At 36.7% G+C, this 14,639-nt stretch overlaps 4 protein-coding genes across 5 annotated transcripts; 2 read left to right on the top strand and 2 right to left on the bottom strand.

Moving 5' to 3' along the window:
* Window positions 1-1,363: 1,363 nt before the first annotated feature.
* On the bottom strand, window positions 1,364-5,579 carry LOC111798081 (uncharacterized). Its single transcript, XM_087125145.1, has 3 exons — window positions 5,329-5,579; window positions 3,167-3,289; window positions 1,364-1,818 (listed from the first exon to the last, which is right to left on the bottom strand). The coding sequence occupies exons 1-3, from the start codon at window positions 5,480-5,482 to the stop codon at window positions 1,604-1,606; spliced, it is 492 nt and encodes a 163-aa protein (XP_086981271.1). The 5' UTR covers window positions 5,483-5,579; the 3' UTR covers window positions 1,364-1,603.
* A 924-nt stretch (window positions 5,580-6,503) lies between these two features.
* On the top strand, window positions 6,504-9,209 carry LOC111799003 (uncharacterized). 2 transcript variants are annotated; one of them, XM_087125545.1, is made up of 5 exons: window positions 6,504-6,848; window positions 7,180-7,315; window positions 7,430-7,484; window positions 8,349-8,544; window positions 8,697-9,209. In XM_087125545.1, the coding sequence occupies exons 1-5, from the start codon at window positions 6,600-6,602 to the stop codon at window positions 9,198-9,200; spliced, it is 1,140 nt and encodes a 379-aa protein (XP_086981671.1). In that variant the 5' UTR covers window positions 6,504-6,599; the 3' UTR covers window positions 9,201-9,209. The 2 variants fall into 2 exon arrangements, with proteins under 2 accessions (XP_086981671.1, XP_023538145.2); XM_023682377.2 differs by having other exon boundaries at window positions 7,180-7,484.
* Window positions 9,210-9,351: 142 nt separating this feature from the next.
* LOC111799001 (FAD/NAD(P)-binding oxidoreductase family protein) lies at window positions 9,352-11,081 on the top strand. Its single transcript, XM_087125544.1, has 4 exons — window positions 9,352-9,611; window positions 9,710-10,014; window positions 10,094-10,304; window positions 10,401-11,081. The coding sequence occupies exons 1-4, from the start codon at window positions 9,363-9,365 to the stop codon at window positions 10,920-10,922; spliced, it is 1,287 nt and encodes a 428-aa protein (XP_086981670.1). The 5' UTR covers window positions 9,352-9,362; the 3' UTR covers window positions 10,923-11,081.
* Window positions 11,082-11,375: 294 nt separating this feature from the next.
* Window positions 11,376-13,003, bottom strand: LOC111798005 (ATPase, F0/V0 complex, subunit C protein). The gene is made up of 4 exons (XM_023680940.2): window positions 12,732-13,003; window positions 12,542-12,619; window positions 12,046-12,216; window positions 11,376-11,930 (listed from the first exon to the last, which is right to left on the bottom strand). Exons 1-4 carry the CDS (start codon window positions 12,857-12,859, stop codon window positions 11,759-11,761), a joined length of 549 nt encoding a protein of 182 aa, XP_023536708.1. The 5' UTR covers window positions 12,860-13,003; the 3' UTR covers window positions 11,376-11,758.
* Between the last annotated feature and the right edge of the window lie 1,636 nt (window positions 13,004-14,639).

Genomic DNA, 14,639 nt, shown 5'->3' with positions numbered 1-14,639 from the left:
AGTGCTTTGAACATGATTCAAGCAACAAGTTTTTCCATGCGACTTAGATGTCACATATTAGTTCTCATATGAGTAGATTTAATCATGAACAATGTCGAGCATAACAGCTCAACATCTAGAAAGTGATAGAATTCTTCATCTCAACACCGAAAAGAAAATGGGAAGGAAGGAAGAAGATGCGTTGAGAACAAGAAGACTTTAGCATCTAATCGTTTGAATGAAACCATATTTAGATCCCAAAAGGCCAAAAAGGGTCTTCAGAATTAAGCGTGATTGATGAACTGATTCTCAGTCCTTTCCTACTGGCTCCATGCTGTTAACACACTCTCTAAGACCAATCTCAACTTGTTCCCACCCAATCTGTATAGTAAAGACGGCTACTACGGCAGAATATTCCACCCCTTCATTAACCAAAAGTCCAATTCTTCACAAAATAAAGAAAAATCAAGCATGTTCTAATGACAAAAGTTGATCATAGAAGCATATAAAGAAGACGTTTTATGATTCCAAGGTAGAGGGCCTGCATGATCGAGAGGCATTTGAAACAGCTTTGGTGTCTCTAGAGTTTGAACTATAGAAGGAAAACCTTTAAATCTGTCTCTATCTAAGTAGCTTATTGATGAGTCTCTAGAGAAGGAAAACCTTTAAACCCAGCTTTTATGATCCCAAAGCATTCTCCATGACCGTCAAATAATAATCCATTAAGCTATCTACTAAGAATATCAGCCAGTCCACAATAGAACATCTCCTTCATTCCCTTTCTAATTGTTATGAATGCACAATTAATTGAATATGAAATGATTACATTGATTCTATTTGGTTCCCAAGATAAAGTATAGGAGTTTAAATCCTAGATAGGTGGCCTACCATGGCTTGAACTCATTCTCTCTAACTCCTCTATTATTTGTTAGGATCGCTCAACAACGCACACACTCGGTCAAGATAGAACACAAAGAACATAATCTACCAATATCTCTATCAAATCTTTATCAAATATCTACCACATATATCTCTATCAGATCTTTACGAAATATCTACCAAATATATCTCTACAAGATCTTACTGTAAATAGGCATCAGGCTCCATATCCCAACATTATTTACACGACCATGTAGACCAATAGGTTAACTCATGGTGGTTGACATTCATTCTAATGGACAGTCTTATCAAGAATCAATAAGTGAATAACTTTAAATCCTTATTTGATCCCTTGCATGATTCTCATTGTTAGGGTAAGAATAATCGAGTAGTTAAGTTTATTCTAATGGAGATAATTTAATACCTTTCTCCTCCAGAAGTGTTAAAATAGTATCCTAATGGAACACTGCAAACATTTCATGTTATCTGCAAAAAGTAACCATCATTGATAAGGCAATAAATAGATTTAAGTTGTTCTGAAGATCCTCAAGAAGCACACAAAAATTGACTCAATTACCAGAGATGGGACAAAATTTGCATGTCAAAAAGCCCTCTAGCACCCACGATATTGAATATCAAACATCTATCGCTTCCCGAATTGACTAACTCAATTCACAGGGAGTAAAAGGAAGGTTCAAAACAATTTTTTAGGACACAAATCAGGAATAAACTCAAGTTGAAAGTGTTACTTCTTGGTATGAGTTTGAATATACTTGGTAAGAACATAGCAATCTGGAGGCGTAATGTTTGCGTAATAGTTCTGAATGGTTTCTGTAATCTCAAACCCAAATTTCTTATAGAAATTGATGGCGTCATCATTATTCGTCTGAACATGCAAATAGATTTCGGTAATATTTTGCTTTGCGCAGAGATCAAGAACATGATTTAACAGTCTGCTACCTGCATAAAACCCAGAACATAAAAACAAGAAACTAAAATCAAATGTTTTTTCAGAAAAAATGTCTATGGGCCTTCCAACCCACCATGATGTCCGATAAATGATACTTAATTTCTGCACCTTGTGCACAACGTTATTTAGTTGTTCAATTTTCTAATCACCATTGGTAGCAAATTCCAGGTAATCTAGGGGACAATTACCTAACATTACTAACAAATATTGGATCTTTTAAAAGGAGGTAAAATGCTTGGAGAAGATCATAAAAGGACTTCTTCCAGAAAGGGAAAAACAATCAAGATCAGGGCATCCATCTAGTAACTTGAAAATGGTTGCTATTCTTCTCTCTTTTGGTGGTCTAGTTATTGAACTTTGAAAGACAGGAACAACGCTGTCCTAGTTAAATGGATAAGGAGATTTACTAATGAGGAAAATGCTCTAGGACATTAGCAGCAAATATGGATTTTAACAGAAAGATCTGTGATCGAAGCACTGCAATAGAGGATACACCCAAGGGCCTGATATTACCAAAAAAGCAACAACCGCTTCATATCTGGGAAGATGTGGGGTTGATTCCACCACAACCACTTTGCTGCACATTTTTGCTTTCTTGAACAATAAACAAGCAGTAATTACAGTGACAAGAGTTTGCATCTAAGAAGAAATCTATTTTACAAAGAAATTTGGAAGTTCAGTCCACATTTGAAGATGCTTTGTGTCAATCAGATCTGTTAAGGAAAAGAAGTGAGGAAAAGCTCCAAAAGAAAAATCCCAGCCGACCCATCTCCCCAAACACTTGCAGTCTGTGACTAAGAGAAGAAAATCACTTGATCATCTATTTTTGCATTGCCTTTCTACTGCTGGAGGATGCTCTTTTCGGGTTAAAATTTCTAATACCTTCCCTGTTTTTCCGGTTAGGCTTGAATTTTGGATTCCTAAAACTGTTTCATGTTGGTGGCTGGAAGATAAAACTAAAGTGTATTGGAACCGTGCAGTTAGAGATTTCTTATTGAGTCTTTAGCTAGGAAGAAACCAAAGGTTAGTCCAAGACAGAGAGAACCCTTGGGAACTTTTTGGTGAACTTGCACAATATATAGCGACAAGTTGGAGGTGCCCTTCACAGAAGGTCTTTTTTTATCACAGTATTTTCTTTCTATATATATATATATATATATATATATATATATATATATATATATACACATATTAATTTGGATGGGAGATGCATATCAACATATTATAAGCCTTATCCATAAGGTTTCTTACCTCCTTCTTTATTTTAATAGATCCTGTCTCTTGTTCAAAATCGATATTAAAAAAAAATCTAATAAGAGATTTGAAGTTGGTACTTACCAATGCCTAGTTCACGATATGGTGCAAGAACGCCCAAGGTCATGATGTAGACACGTACAGATCCATTTTCTTTCTTCTCAAGGCGGCATGCAATGGAGCCAACACATATATCACTGTAGTATGCTGCGAAAACAATAAAATTATGTAATTTTAGCCTTTTCTTAATAAAACTTATTGGTACAATTCAAAAGGGAGTACTACAGTTTTATTTAATGCACAACCATCATTGTAATAAGGTATATGAAATGGTAATTATTAACCATTAGACTGATTCAGATTTTAAATATGACAAGGAATTAACAGGATAATCTTATTTCTGAAGTTATACATCTAACATTTAAAAATAAACTGGACTAGGCATGCTGCAGCCTGCAGGTCCATTAATCAACAAATTACTGAATCCTGAGAGAAGGGTTTTAAAGGAAACTAAATTGTTCTTTTTCCTATGTTATTTTTTGCTTAAACACGCAAGTTTGCAATGAAAGACCTGTGCAATGAGTTCAAATTGAAAATACACAGAGCAAATGATGAGATGTTGGAGAAGCAGCGTCAAAATGATAGATGAAGAAAGTGAATTATCATTGAATGGTAAGTGAAAGCCGAAAAAGAAAAGGAAAAGGAAAAGGAAAAATCGAACTTTAAGACATACGTCACCTGAGAAGTAGCAGGGTCATGAAACACCCACACACATTTCTAATGTTTCCTAATTAAATGAAAAGGAAATTGGTGAATTGGCAAGGACCATGTTAACTTATTAGTAACACTACAAACAACGAGCGACGTGCAAAATATTTTATTAGTTCTGAAGAACATGAAAAGCATACCTACAAAATATTGGGAAATTGGTTTAGGGATAATAAAGATTAGGCAGCTAGGAATATAAGCCATACACGCCATTGAAAAAAGGATCTCGCATTACAAAGTGTTCAGATAGATTGACTCGTACACATTCAAATATTACTAAGTATATACGTCAGCAGTAAAAACATTATTCATCGACCAGCATATATGAACCCGGTGATCAGGTAGGCCTGCTAAAATCAAATATAATTAAAGGTACGGGCTCATGCTTGACACCGTACAGTGGATGAAGATAATGAATAAGAGTGGGTATTGTTTCAGACACCACCCATATCAAGCTGCTAGTCTAATAGTCGACTGTTATAGAGAGAGCACACAAGGATCATTCCTACTATCCTTGAAGAAAGATCAAAACATTCATTCCGTCAAGATTCCATTTACGAATTTGCTGGAAACAGGAGAATCACACTGAAAAATGGATTTCCAAGGGACCAAACGAATTTCTTAGACCATCCCCAGCTTAACTTACTGACCAATCACTCGATGGTTCCACATGATCAAACTAGTAAGAGAAAAAAAAAAAAAAAAAGACAAAACCCACAGAAACGAAACAAGGTTAGAAACCTTTACGCACAATAAAAGCAACAAGAATTGACCACCTCACAGTAGCAATCAAAATCAAAGCCCACCCAGCGGAAAGCTTCCATGGTCTGATAAAACTACCAACAGTGACCATTAGGTATCTAATTTTCCTTCATTTATTTACTCCCAAATTAAAAAAAAGCCTTAATTCCTTTAAAGCTACACACCTGCCCAACCACAATGACTTAAAATAACAAGACCTCTCGTTTAAAAGGTAAGCCCACCAAATCTTTTTTTTTTTTTTTGGTTTCCAATAGTTTTTCTCTCATACTAATATATATATATATATATATATTATGTTTTTTCTAACGAACACTAACCTGGCTTTTGAAGTTTGCAAGCAAGCAATGCTGATGAATAGAAACACAAAATCGTACATTGCATATAACGTCTCAAAGAGCATCCAATGGAAAAGAAAAGGCCAAATCAACAGTTCAAACAGTTTAAGATTCCAAAAACCACCAAATAGTCGAACTAAAACCACATAACTCATAGCAAAAACCCCCACGAACATTCTTCACTCTTCCTAAATAACAAGCAGCTAAATCCAAAACGCTCATCGGCAGAATCACAAGCAGCAAAGCACACAAGACAGAATGATAACGAACATGATAAAAACGCTCGAAGATAGAAACAGAGAAGCCATAACGAGCAAACCAAAAGAACAGAGAAGATAAAGAAGATAAAGCATAATGAAGTCGATGGAAGAAGTATCAAACCTAGCTTTGTGAACTCGCCGGAGGCAAGGACATCGGCGTAGTACTTTTCGTTATAGCGAACAGGGAAGAGAGCTGTATTGAGCTTCTTGAGCTGCATCAAGTTCTTGTCCCTCACTCCGTCGAGCGAAATTGATACTTCGCGCACCTCCCCCATAGCTTTTCAATGAAGACAAAAATAAAGAAGGTTCAGAGGGAGACAGCTACAGAAACTTTCTTTGGCGGAGACGAAATGGAACCGCTCGTATCAATTGGACACGATGAGAAGAAATCTTCCTTTCTCCGAGACCCTCAATTGGGCCTTGATCCATTCGTTTTTTCGGCCCATTTACCCGACCCGGGAAATTATCAGGAAAATGTTGAAATTTTCCTTCCATATACTATATACCGTGTTCATAGTCCTAAAAATATTTATATATTTTTAGGCTGAACTAATAAAAATAATACCCTTACTCAAAAATACTACTAAATATTAAAAAAAATTATTAATACTTTTCAACTTTTAAAAAATTTTAAAAATATTTTTATTCCTAATATTGAAAATATTCTTAAATTTTCTCGAGTATTTCAAAAATACATTTTTAAAGTTTAAAAATAGCATTAACACTTTTAATATTTATAAAAAAAATTCAAAAAAAAATTTATTGTTAATATAGGACGAAACAGTCTATCTATACTTCATAAATTATCTTCAAATTTTTTTTTTTTTTTTTGTAAGAATTAACGTGGCACATAGGGTTTTGTTCATATATTTTTAAATTTTTTAAAAAAAAAATTAATGTGGGAAAATTTTAAAAGGTTTAAATGTATTAATTAAATTTTCTAAAACTCAAATGTTTTTGAAACATTTTTTAAAATTTAAATTTATTTTTGAAAGAAAATAGTAAGATTTATATGGAAATAAATTTTTTAATTGATTTCTAAATAAAATTAATGATTAGAATATGGATTATTAATCTAATAAAATTAGGTCATAAGAGGCTGATAATCATTTTAAAAATATATATAATATTAGAATATATTTTATATAGCTGTAATATTTTTTTCCTTATTTTTTCGGATTTGTTTGTTAGAATATATATATATATATATTTATATTTATTTATTATTATTATTATTTAAAAAAAAAAAAAAAGTTTATATTCTATTTAAACGTTAATTAAAGTGTTTCTCAGTTCAACAATGAATTTCCGTTAAATTCGCGGTACCATCCTCATCGCCAGAACTTTTCTTCTCAGAATTCATCTCTAGCGCCCAAATCAACGAACAAAGCCATGCTCCAGAAGAAGGAGAAGCCCAAAGCCTTGATCGTTGGAGGGAGTATAGCCGGAATTTCTTGCGCCCATACTCTGATCAAAGCAGGCTGGGAAGTTCAAGTCCTCGATAAAACTTCCACTCCGCCGACCGGTTGTTCCACCGGCGCCGGACTCGGCCTTGACACTCTGTCTCAGAGACTCATCAAGTCGTGGCTTTCCCGGCCTGAACTTCTCGTCGAATCCACTTCCCCTCTAGGGACGGAGCAGGTCAAAATCTCTCCCTATCATTTCCTTGTAATTTTATTACGCCGATGTCTGATAGTGATCGTTACTTGATGAAGACCATTCCGTCTTCTCTGTTTGTGAAATTTGAACAGAGTGATTTCAATGTTAGGGCAAGGTTTATGCTACCAGTAAATAATTGTGTGCTCTGATGTGTATTTGATCGAATCTGGATGGCGGAATTTATCTTCAATCTGTTTCAATTCGAGTATTGAACGAGAAACTGTTCTAGTTTTATCGTCGATTTCGATGCATTTGAGTTGAATTTCAAATAAAATAATTTGTTAATTCTTTCATCCACCATCTGTTTTGATAGAATCGGGCTATTGATGGAGAAAGCAAGACGGGACGGATATTGACTAATGATGAGAATCTCAATTTCAGAGCTGTACATTGGGCTGATCTTCATGGCCTTCTATACAATGAGCTTCCACCTGACATATTTCTTTGGGGTCATCTTTTTCTTTCTATGCGTATATCTGATGACAAAACGTCTGTGAAAATAGTAGCAAAAGTTCTGCAAACTGATGAGATTGTTGAAATAGTTGGGGATTTGCTTGTTGCAGCTGATGGCTGTCTCTCTTCCATACGTCAAGCATTTCTTCCCAACTTGAAGTTGAGGTCTGTAAAGTAAATGGGCTTTCTAAGTACCAAACAAGTGTTCGTAACGACTTTTCAAAGTGCTTAGAACCGTTTTTAAGCATCCAAAAACTCATTTGAAACAAGCCCGAAAATGGAGGAGAAGTTCAAATTCTTTGTTCCCCATTGTTTTCGTACTTTTCAAATGCTTAGAACCGTTTTTAAGCATCCAAAAACTCATTTCAAACCAGCTTGAAAATGGAGGAGAAGCTTAAACTCTTTGCTTACCCATTGTTTTCGTACTTTTCAAGTGCTTAGAACCGTTTTTAAGCATCTAAAAGCTCATTTCATACCAGCCCAAAAATGGAGAAGTTAAAATTCTTTGCTTCCCCATTGTTTTCATACTTTTCAGGTGCTTAGAACCGTTTTTAAACATCCAAAAACTCATGTCAAACAAGCCCGAAAATGGAGGAGAAGTTCAAATTCTTTGCTCCCCCATTGTTTTCGTGCTTTTCAAATGCTTAGAACCGTTTTTAAGCATCCAAAAACTCATTTCAAACAAGCCTGAAAATGGAGGAGAAGCTTAAACTCTTTGCTTACCCATTGTTTTCGTACTTTTCAAGTGCTTAGAACCGTTTTTAAGCATCCAAAAGCTCATTTCATACCAGCTCAAAAATGGAGGAGAAGTACAAATTCTTTCCTTCCCCATTGTTTTCGTACTTTTCAGGTGCTTAGAACCGTTTTTAAGCATCCAAAAACTCATGTCAAACAAGCCCGAAAATGGAGGAGAAGTTCAAATTTTTTGCTTCCCCCATTGTTTTCATACATCCGTAGTCGTAGTGTTGTTTCGTCTCGAAGTCTAAATCATGCTGCATTTTCTTATTCATAACTTGAATTTGATTGTAGATATTCAGGTTATTATGCTTGGAGAGGGGTTTTTGATTTCTCAGAGTCTGAGATCAACATTCATAAGGCTTATCCTCAACTTGGTAAAGGCTTGTATTTCGACTTGGCATCTGGAACTCATATGGGAATGTTTGAGGTTCCAAAGAAGAAGATCAACTGGATTTGGTATGTGAATCAACCAGAACCTCAAATCAAGGTGATTGCTTACTTCCATTGAATGCTTACATTCCCTTTTGGAATTAAATACAATTGTGCCGCTCGGTTTCTGGTTTCGAGTTCTATTACATCAGCTCTTTAGCATACTCATTGGTAAATTGGAGTTTGGAACCAACGAGCGTACAAATGCAGGGTCGATCGATGACGATGAAAGTAAACAAGGAGATGGTGATGAGATTGCACGAACAAGCCAACGAGATTTGGGTTCCTGAGTTTGCAAACGTGGTTCGAGAAACAAAAGATCCTTTCATCAATGCCATCTATGATTGTGATCCATTAGAACAACTAGTTTGGGACAATGTGGTATTGGTTGGAGAAGCAGCTCATCCAATAACTCCTCATTGTGGGAGAAGCACGAATATGTCTATATTAGATGCAGCTGTTTTGGGCAAATGCCTTCAGAAATGGGGAGCTGAAGATCTAAATTCAGCTCTTGCTGAGTATCAGTCTCTCCAGCTGCCTATTATTTATGAGCAAGTCCTTCATTCCCGGCACGTCGGGCGGATCAAGCAAGGCTTGGCGCTTCCCAACCGCCAAGCCTTCGACCCGAATATAGCTGAAGAAAACCTGCAAGAGCTTCAAATAAGAAATACACCATTCTGTGATGATTATCCTGAAGGGATTGATCTAATCTAGGAATAATATGTCCAGTGGTTTGGTGAATGGCTGGAAATACCTTTTGTTTGCACAAGCCGCACGTGCCACGCACACTTCCTCGACTTCTGAAGCGCATATTTCCCCAAACAGGGAAAAGTCTCTGATCCTCCGTGTTCTGTTTGGCAGTTACAGAACGCAACGATGAATGGGAAGAACAGAATCCCCAAAGCAGTCATCGTCGGCGGCAGCATTGCCGGAATATCCTGCGCTCATGCTCTGATTAAGGCCGGCTGGAAAGTTCAGATACTCGAAAAATCAACCTCTCCCCCAACCGGAAGTTCCACCGGCGCTGGCCTTGGTCTCGATCCTCTCTCTCAGAGCCTCATTCAGTCATGGGTTTCCAAGCCTCAACTTCTCCTCCAATCCACTCTCCCTCTCACAGTCGATCAGGTAAATTTCGAATCGAATCAGATACGTCTAAGATGTTTCGAATTTATCTAGGGTTTGTTGAATTGTGAACAATGTTACCTGTGTGTATTTGTATGTAGAATCAAGCAACTGATGAGGAAACCGAAGGCAGGAGGATTTTAACTAGGGATGAGAATTTCAATTTCAGAGCAGCTCATTGGGCTGACCTCCATGGCCTTCTCTACAATGAGCTTCCTCCTGATATATTTCTATGGGGTCACCAATTCCTCTCTTTTTGCATATCTGAGGATAAAGCTTCTGTGAAAATAGCAGCAAGAGTTCAGCAAACTGACGAGATTATTGACATAATTGGGGATTTGCTTGTTGGGGCAGATGGGTGTCTTTCTTCTGTTCTTCAAACCTTTCTTCCCAACTTTCAGTTGAGGTATATGAACATGAAAATGGAGCAGAATGCTGAAGTATATGTTCATGCTTACAAATAGCAATTTCATTGTTTTGTGTAGATATTCTGGTTATTGTGCTTGGAGAGGAGTCCTTGATTTCTCTGAGAATGAGAATTCAGAGACGATAATCGACATCCGAAAGGCGTATCCTGATCTTGGGAAATGCTTGTATTTTGATTTGGGATCTGGCACTCACATTGTTCTCTATGAGCTTCCAAACAAAAAGATCAACTGGATTTGGTATATCAATCAACCAGAGCCACAACTCAAGGTAATTGATTGTCCAAATGTGATCTGAGTAAACCTCAATACAATAGTTTGTTCTATAGTTTGTATCGGTTGACACGAATGAGCAAAATGAATGCAGGGTAAGTCGCTGACCATGAAAGTAGACGACGGGATGGTGAGGAAGATGCATGAACAAGCAGAGAAGGTTTGGGTTCCCGAGTTCGCAAGAGTCATCAAAGAAACAAAAGAGCCTTTCATCAATGTCATATATGATAGAAATCCATTGGAACGACTAGTTTGGGACAATGTAGCATTAGTTGGGGACGCAGCTCATCCCACAACTCCTCATGGCTTGAGAAGTACAAACATGTCCATATTAGATGCAGCTGTTTTAGGCAAATGCCTTGAGAAATGGGGACTGGAGAACTTACAAACAGCCCTCGCAGAATATCAATCCGTTCGGCTGCCAGTCAGCTCGAAGCAAGTCTTGCATTCTAGGTTTATGGGTAGGCTTAAGCAAGGTTTGACTCTTCCTGACCGTGAACCCTTCGACCCGAAGGCAGCTATGCCAGATAACTGCCAAGAACTTCAACAGAAAAACATTCCTTTCTTCAATGATGTTCCTCAATTGATCGATACGACGACCAGGAAGCCTATATAGTCAAGAATGTGCAGAAAACCGAAGTATGCATTCAAGACAGGTTTTTCGGTTGGAAGCTAGTCTCTCTGGCTGCAGTTAATTGTACTTGATACATTGTATGATTAAAACGTATACTAAACCGTATGAAATAAATCAGCTTCAAGTCGAGCCTTTGCATCATTAATCATGAATGAGTTATGTGGAACCTTTATACCTAACCAAATGAGAATTCTATATCAAGTTTTCTACTACACAGCAGCTACCCAGATTTTGCATCAATTTGATTGTAAGATACAAGTACCTGCTTCGATTAGAAATACTCGTGTTTCAGATTCAAGCCTAAATTTCCTTGTTAACGATCATTGCAAACTCGTACATTTTCATGGTGAATCTTTTTGTGTTTCTTTGCATACATGATGATGCATACCGTAGCTAAAAAGCTTTAAAAGACGATCTTCAATCGAGAGAGTACAATACAGCAAAGAACACAGTAGATATAGAGATGCCAGTGTTTAATAAACGATTCAAGAACTGAACACACAGATTTTGCAAGAAAATGTCATACAAGCTCGAAAAGAAGCAATCCTACAACATAACTTATTGAACGATTCAAGTGTTTTCAAGGAATCAGAAGAAGAAATATTTAATACCAACATCAGAATGATGGAATGGTTCTCCAAGGGAATAGGATTGAAACCCAAACAATAAAAAAATGCATACAAACTCCCCACTCTAGCTTTTACAAGAACAATCATTATCTATGAAGGGGCAAACAACTAGGCTCAAGGGAAGAAAAACAAGTTACCCTCTTCATCGTAATCGAACCTTGAGCTCGTGTTCAAAATCGAAGACGTAGATCAACCTGTCTTTGCAGGCCAAGAGGCTTGAGCTGACATAATTATCCCGACAATCACTCCGAACAACCCGAGCGCACTGCCAAAGATCTCAATTACAAGAATTTTCACAAAAAGAGAGGAGTTTTGGGCATCTGATAACGCACAGCTGCTTCCAATGATTCCCACACACAGCCTTGAAACAAAGCATCAGAAAAGATTCAGAGCAAACAATCAGAACGAAACGTAAAAGAAGAGCTAAATTCGACGATTTTGATTGAAAAAACCAAGTAAGAGAGAAGATATCAAACCCGCAGACAAGGTTAGCAAAGCCAACTATGATTCCAGATGCAAAAATTGCATATCCTGCTCTTAGAGACTCGGGGGCATAAATCTGAGACGCTGACACACTCTCTAACTTGGTTTGTAAGATGATGGCAACAATGACACCGTATATAGCAACAGCTTCACAGAAAATTACACTGAAATAACACAGCATTCAAATCGTTGTAATCAAAATAATGGCCAGAAAAATGTAGCTAAGTTCTTGAAATTGGTTGGCCTTTGTTGGACGAATTACAATTTTTTTTTCAAAAATTCAAGGCTTGTGTTCAACTCTGTTCCAATTGATTCAAAATTAAACTAAGTAATGAAATGAAACCTTAGAGTTTCGTCGCTCTTAGTTGTGTAAGTGCAAGAATTTAGCAATAAGAATCCCTAATTATACATCCCAACCCGACCGTCTCAAAAGAAGTAATCCAATCAATAAGAAAATGAACAATTCATCAACTAGAGTTAGCGATTCACCTGATTAAGTTCTTCGAAGTAATGCGAGGAGCTTTGATCGCGGCACCAATCAAACTGCTTCCCGTTATGTAAATCCCCCTACAAAATACGCAACCGCGCAAATTTTCATCGTTCAGAAAGGGATTAACAAAATAAACATTCATCAAGTAAAACGCAAAGAGAACGAAATAAGATAGGGTTGGGACAGCACCAGGCGGCGCCGAGGACGGAAACGCCGATGGCGATGGCGATACCGACGGCGGAGAAAGTGTAGGGAGAGATATTGATGAGAGCGCGAGACCAGGAGCTAGAATGTGCGATCACGGCGGCGGTCGACATGATTATCTATCCGCTTCCGACCTTGATTCTGAAATCGACGCAGTAATTACGAAGACGACTTCGATTTGATCTGAAATCCGTCTGGAGGAAGAGAGTTCCTGATGTGAAAAATGTGGAGATCGACGGATGAGTATCGATGAACCTCCACGCGCGCGTGAGAAAGCTCAAACCTTTATTCGTGTACATTATCGTAATTGCACACATCCCAAAATAGCATACTTCAAAAAGTTTTTTTTTTTTTTTTTTTTTTTTGTTAAAAGATATAAATTTCATTTAAATTAATAAATAACTCTTATTTTTTTCACTCATTAAACTTTTAAAAACTTTAATAAAAAATCATTATTAATATTTTATTTCAAATTTTTCTTAGAAAATACACATTTTAGCTTTTAAAAGGTTTTAAAAAATATTATTGAAATAATATTTATTACTTATATATCTCTCGAACTTCTACCTAATTAGTCAATATGGGACAACAACAATGTTTTAAGACCAAGAATTTATACATATTAGTTTAGTTTCCGCTCCGTTCTATGCAATATGGAACACTTTTTGAGAGTTTCTCATTCCTTGAACGTTAAGCTACACAGGTTACCGAGGATTCCCATATGGTGGGGATGGTACTGTTACGCATGTCCGATCTCTTGGACCTCACATGGATTGGTTGCTTCTCAATTTTGTCGTGAATTTATAAATAAAATTTAACAAATATGAGTATAGCTTAACCATAATTGATATATAAATTTAGTTGGGCCACTACAAGGCCCAGTAAGGCCCAGTGTACTTATTTGGGCACTTATTTGGGCTATGTAGAAATGATGTGCACTGTGGGCTTTACATAGCGTGAAATGGGCCCGGCTTTTGAATTGGGCCATATTCAGGGCTATGAGGCCCATAAGAAGAATAATGGGCTGGTCGTGGAAGTGTCCATATCTTAAATTTACTTATATTTCCCATTATTTCGGAATTGTTCTTATTTTTCCTATAACATGAAGAGGGCCTTATCAAAACATAGGTCACTTATCTTTAAATAATAATAATAATAATAATAATAATAATAATAATAATAAACCTTATTTTAAATTTGATTTGTTTACAAAAGAAACATTATGAGATAGAAGAAAGGAAAATAAACATAATCATTTAAATCACTATATATAATTAGGTAATAATTGCATAAATTATTGTGGAGAAAATGCCACCAATTCATTACCAACAAAACATCAAATTACCGATCACCCCTCACCTCTATATAACAGCCCAAGTTTACTACTATCAGATACTGTCATTCTCGAGAAATGCATCTGCTAGGGATGTGGGATCTCATAATCCACCCCCTTCGATGCCCAGCGTCCTCGTTGGCATATCGCTCGATGTCTAGTTCAGATACCATTTGTAACAGCTTAAACCCACCTGTATTAGATATTGTCCACTTTCAAAGAATGTTTCGTTCTCCTCTCCAACCAATGTCGGATCTTATACCCTCTCTCTCTCTCTCTCTCTGAGATCCCACATGGGTTGGAGACGCATTTTCCTAGTAAACGCATTTTAAAATCGTAAGACTGTTACGAGTGGGCTTGAGCTATTACTTTCTCTTTCATATATATATATATATATATATATATAATATTCTAGGTCACTCCCGGCTAGTTGACCTAAAAAATATAGCGTTTTCTCTAAACTCTAGGTCACTCCCAACTAACGGACCATAAATCATGATAGATTTATTCTCTCTGTACGAGTAAGATCTTCTATGATTCTTTCTGATCCTACCGACAAA

This window comes from Cucurbita pepo, chromosome 7 (assembly GCF_057944985.1).
Source record: "Cucurbita pepo subsp. pepo isolate OVF chromosome 7, ASM5794498v1, whole genome shotgun sequence".
Taxonomy (NCBI): Eukaryota; Viridiplantae; Streptophyta; class Magnoliopsida; order Cucurbitales; family Cucurbitaceae; genus Cucurbita; species Cucurbita pepo.
The sequence above is the reverse complement of the archived record's forward strand: the minus strand, read 5'-3'. Positions and strand labels throughout refer to the sequence as shown.

What these genes read in the sequence shown, in the direction of transcription:
- LOC111798081 (XM_087125145.1), bottom strand. Translation starts at nt 5,482, where the DNA reads ATGGGGGAGGTGCGCGAAGTATCAATTTCGCTCGACGGAGTGAGGGAC. An exon ending in CGGCGAGTTCACAAAGCTAG is followed by an intron (nt 3,290 to 5,328) that starts GTTTGATACTTC and finishes TTGTTTTCGCAG; the next exon opens with CATACTACAGTGATATATGT. An exon ending in ATATCGTGAACTAGGCATTG is followed by an intron (nt 1,819 to 3,166) that starts GTAAGTACCAAC and finishes GGTTTTATGCAG; the next exon opens with GTAGCAGACTGTTAAATCAT.
- LOC111799003 (XM_023682377.2), top strand. Translation starts at nt 6,600, where the DNA reads ATGCTCCAGAAGAAGGAGAAGCCCAAAGCCTTGATCGTTGGAGGGAGT. An exon ending in CCCCTCTAGGGACGGAGCAG is followed by an intron (nt 6,849 to 7,179) that starts GTCAAAATCTCT and finishes CTGTTTTGATAG; the next exon opens with AATCGGGCTATTGATGGAGA. An exon ending in AACCAGAACCTCAAATCAAG is followed by an intron (nt 8,545 to 8,696) that starts GTGATTGCTTAC and finishes GTACAAATGCAG; the next exon opens with GGTCGATCGATGACGATGAA.
- LOC111799001 (XM_087125544.1), top strand. Translation starts at nt 9,363, where the DNA reads ATGAATGGGAAGAACAGAATCCCCAAAGCAGTCATCGTCGGCGGCAGC. An exon ending in TCCCTCTCACAGTCGATCAG is followed by an intron (nt 9,612 to 9,709) that starts GTAAATTTCGAA and finishes ATTTGTATGTAG; the next exon opens with AATCAAGCAACTGATGAGGA. An exon ending in CTTCCCAACTTTCAGTTGAG is followed by an intron (nt 10,015 to 10,093) that starts GTATATGAACAT and finishes TGTTTTGTGTAG; the next exon opens with ATATTCTGGTTATTGTGCTT.
- LOC111798005 (XM_023680940.2), bottom strand. Translation starts at nt 12,859, where the DNA reads ATGTCGACCGCCGCCGTGATCGCACATTCTAGCTCCTGGTCTCGCGCT. An exon ending in ACTTCGAAGAACTTAATCAG is followed by an intron (nt 12,217 to 12,541) that starts GTGAATCGCTAA and finishes GTGTTATTTCAG; the next exon opens with TGTAATTTTCTGTGAAGCTG. An exon ending in TTTGCTAACCTTGTCTGCGG is followed by an intron (nt 11,931 to 12,045) that starts GTTTGATATCTT and finishes CTTTGTTTCAAG; the next exon opens with GCTGTGTGTGGGAATCATTG.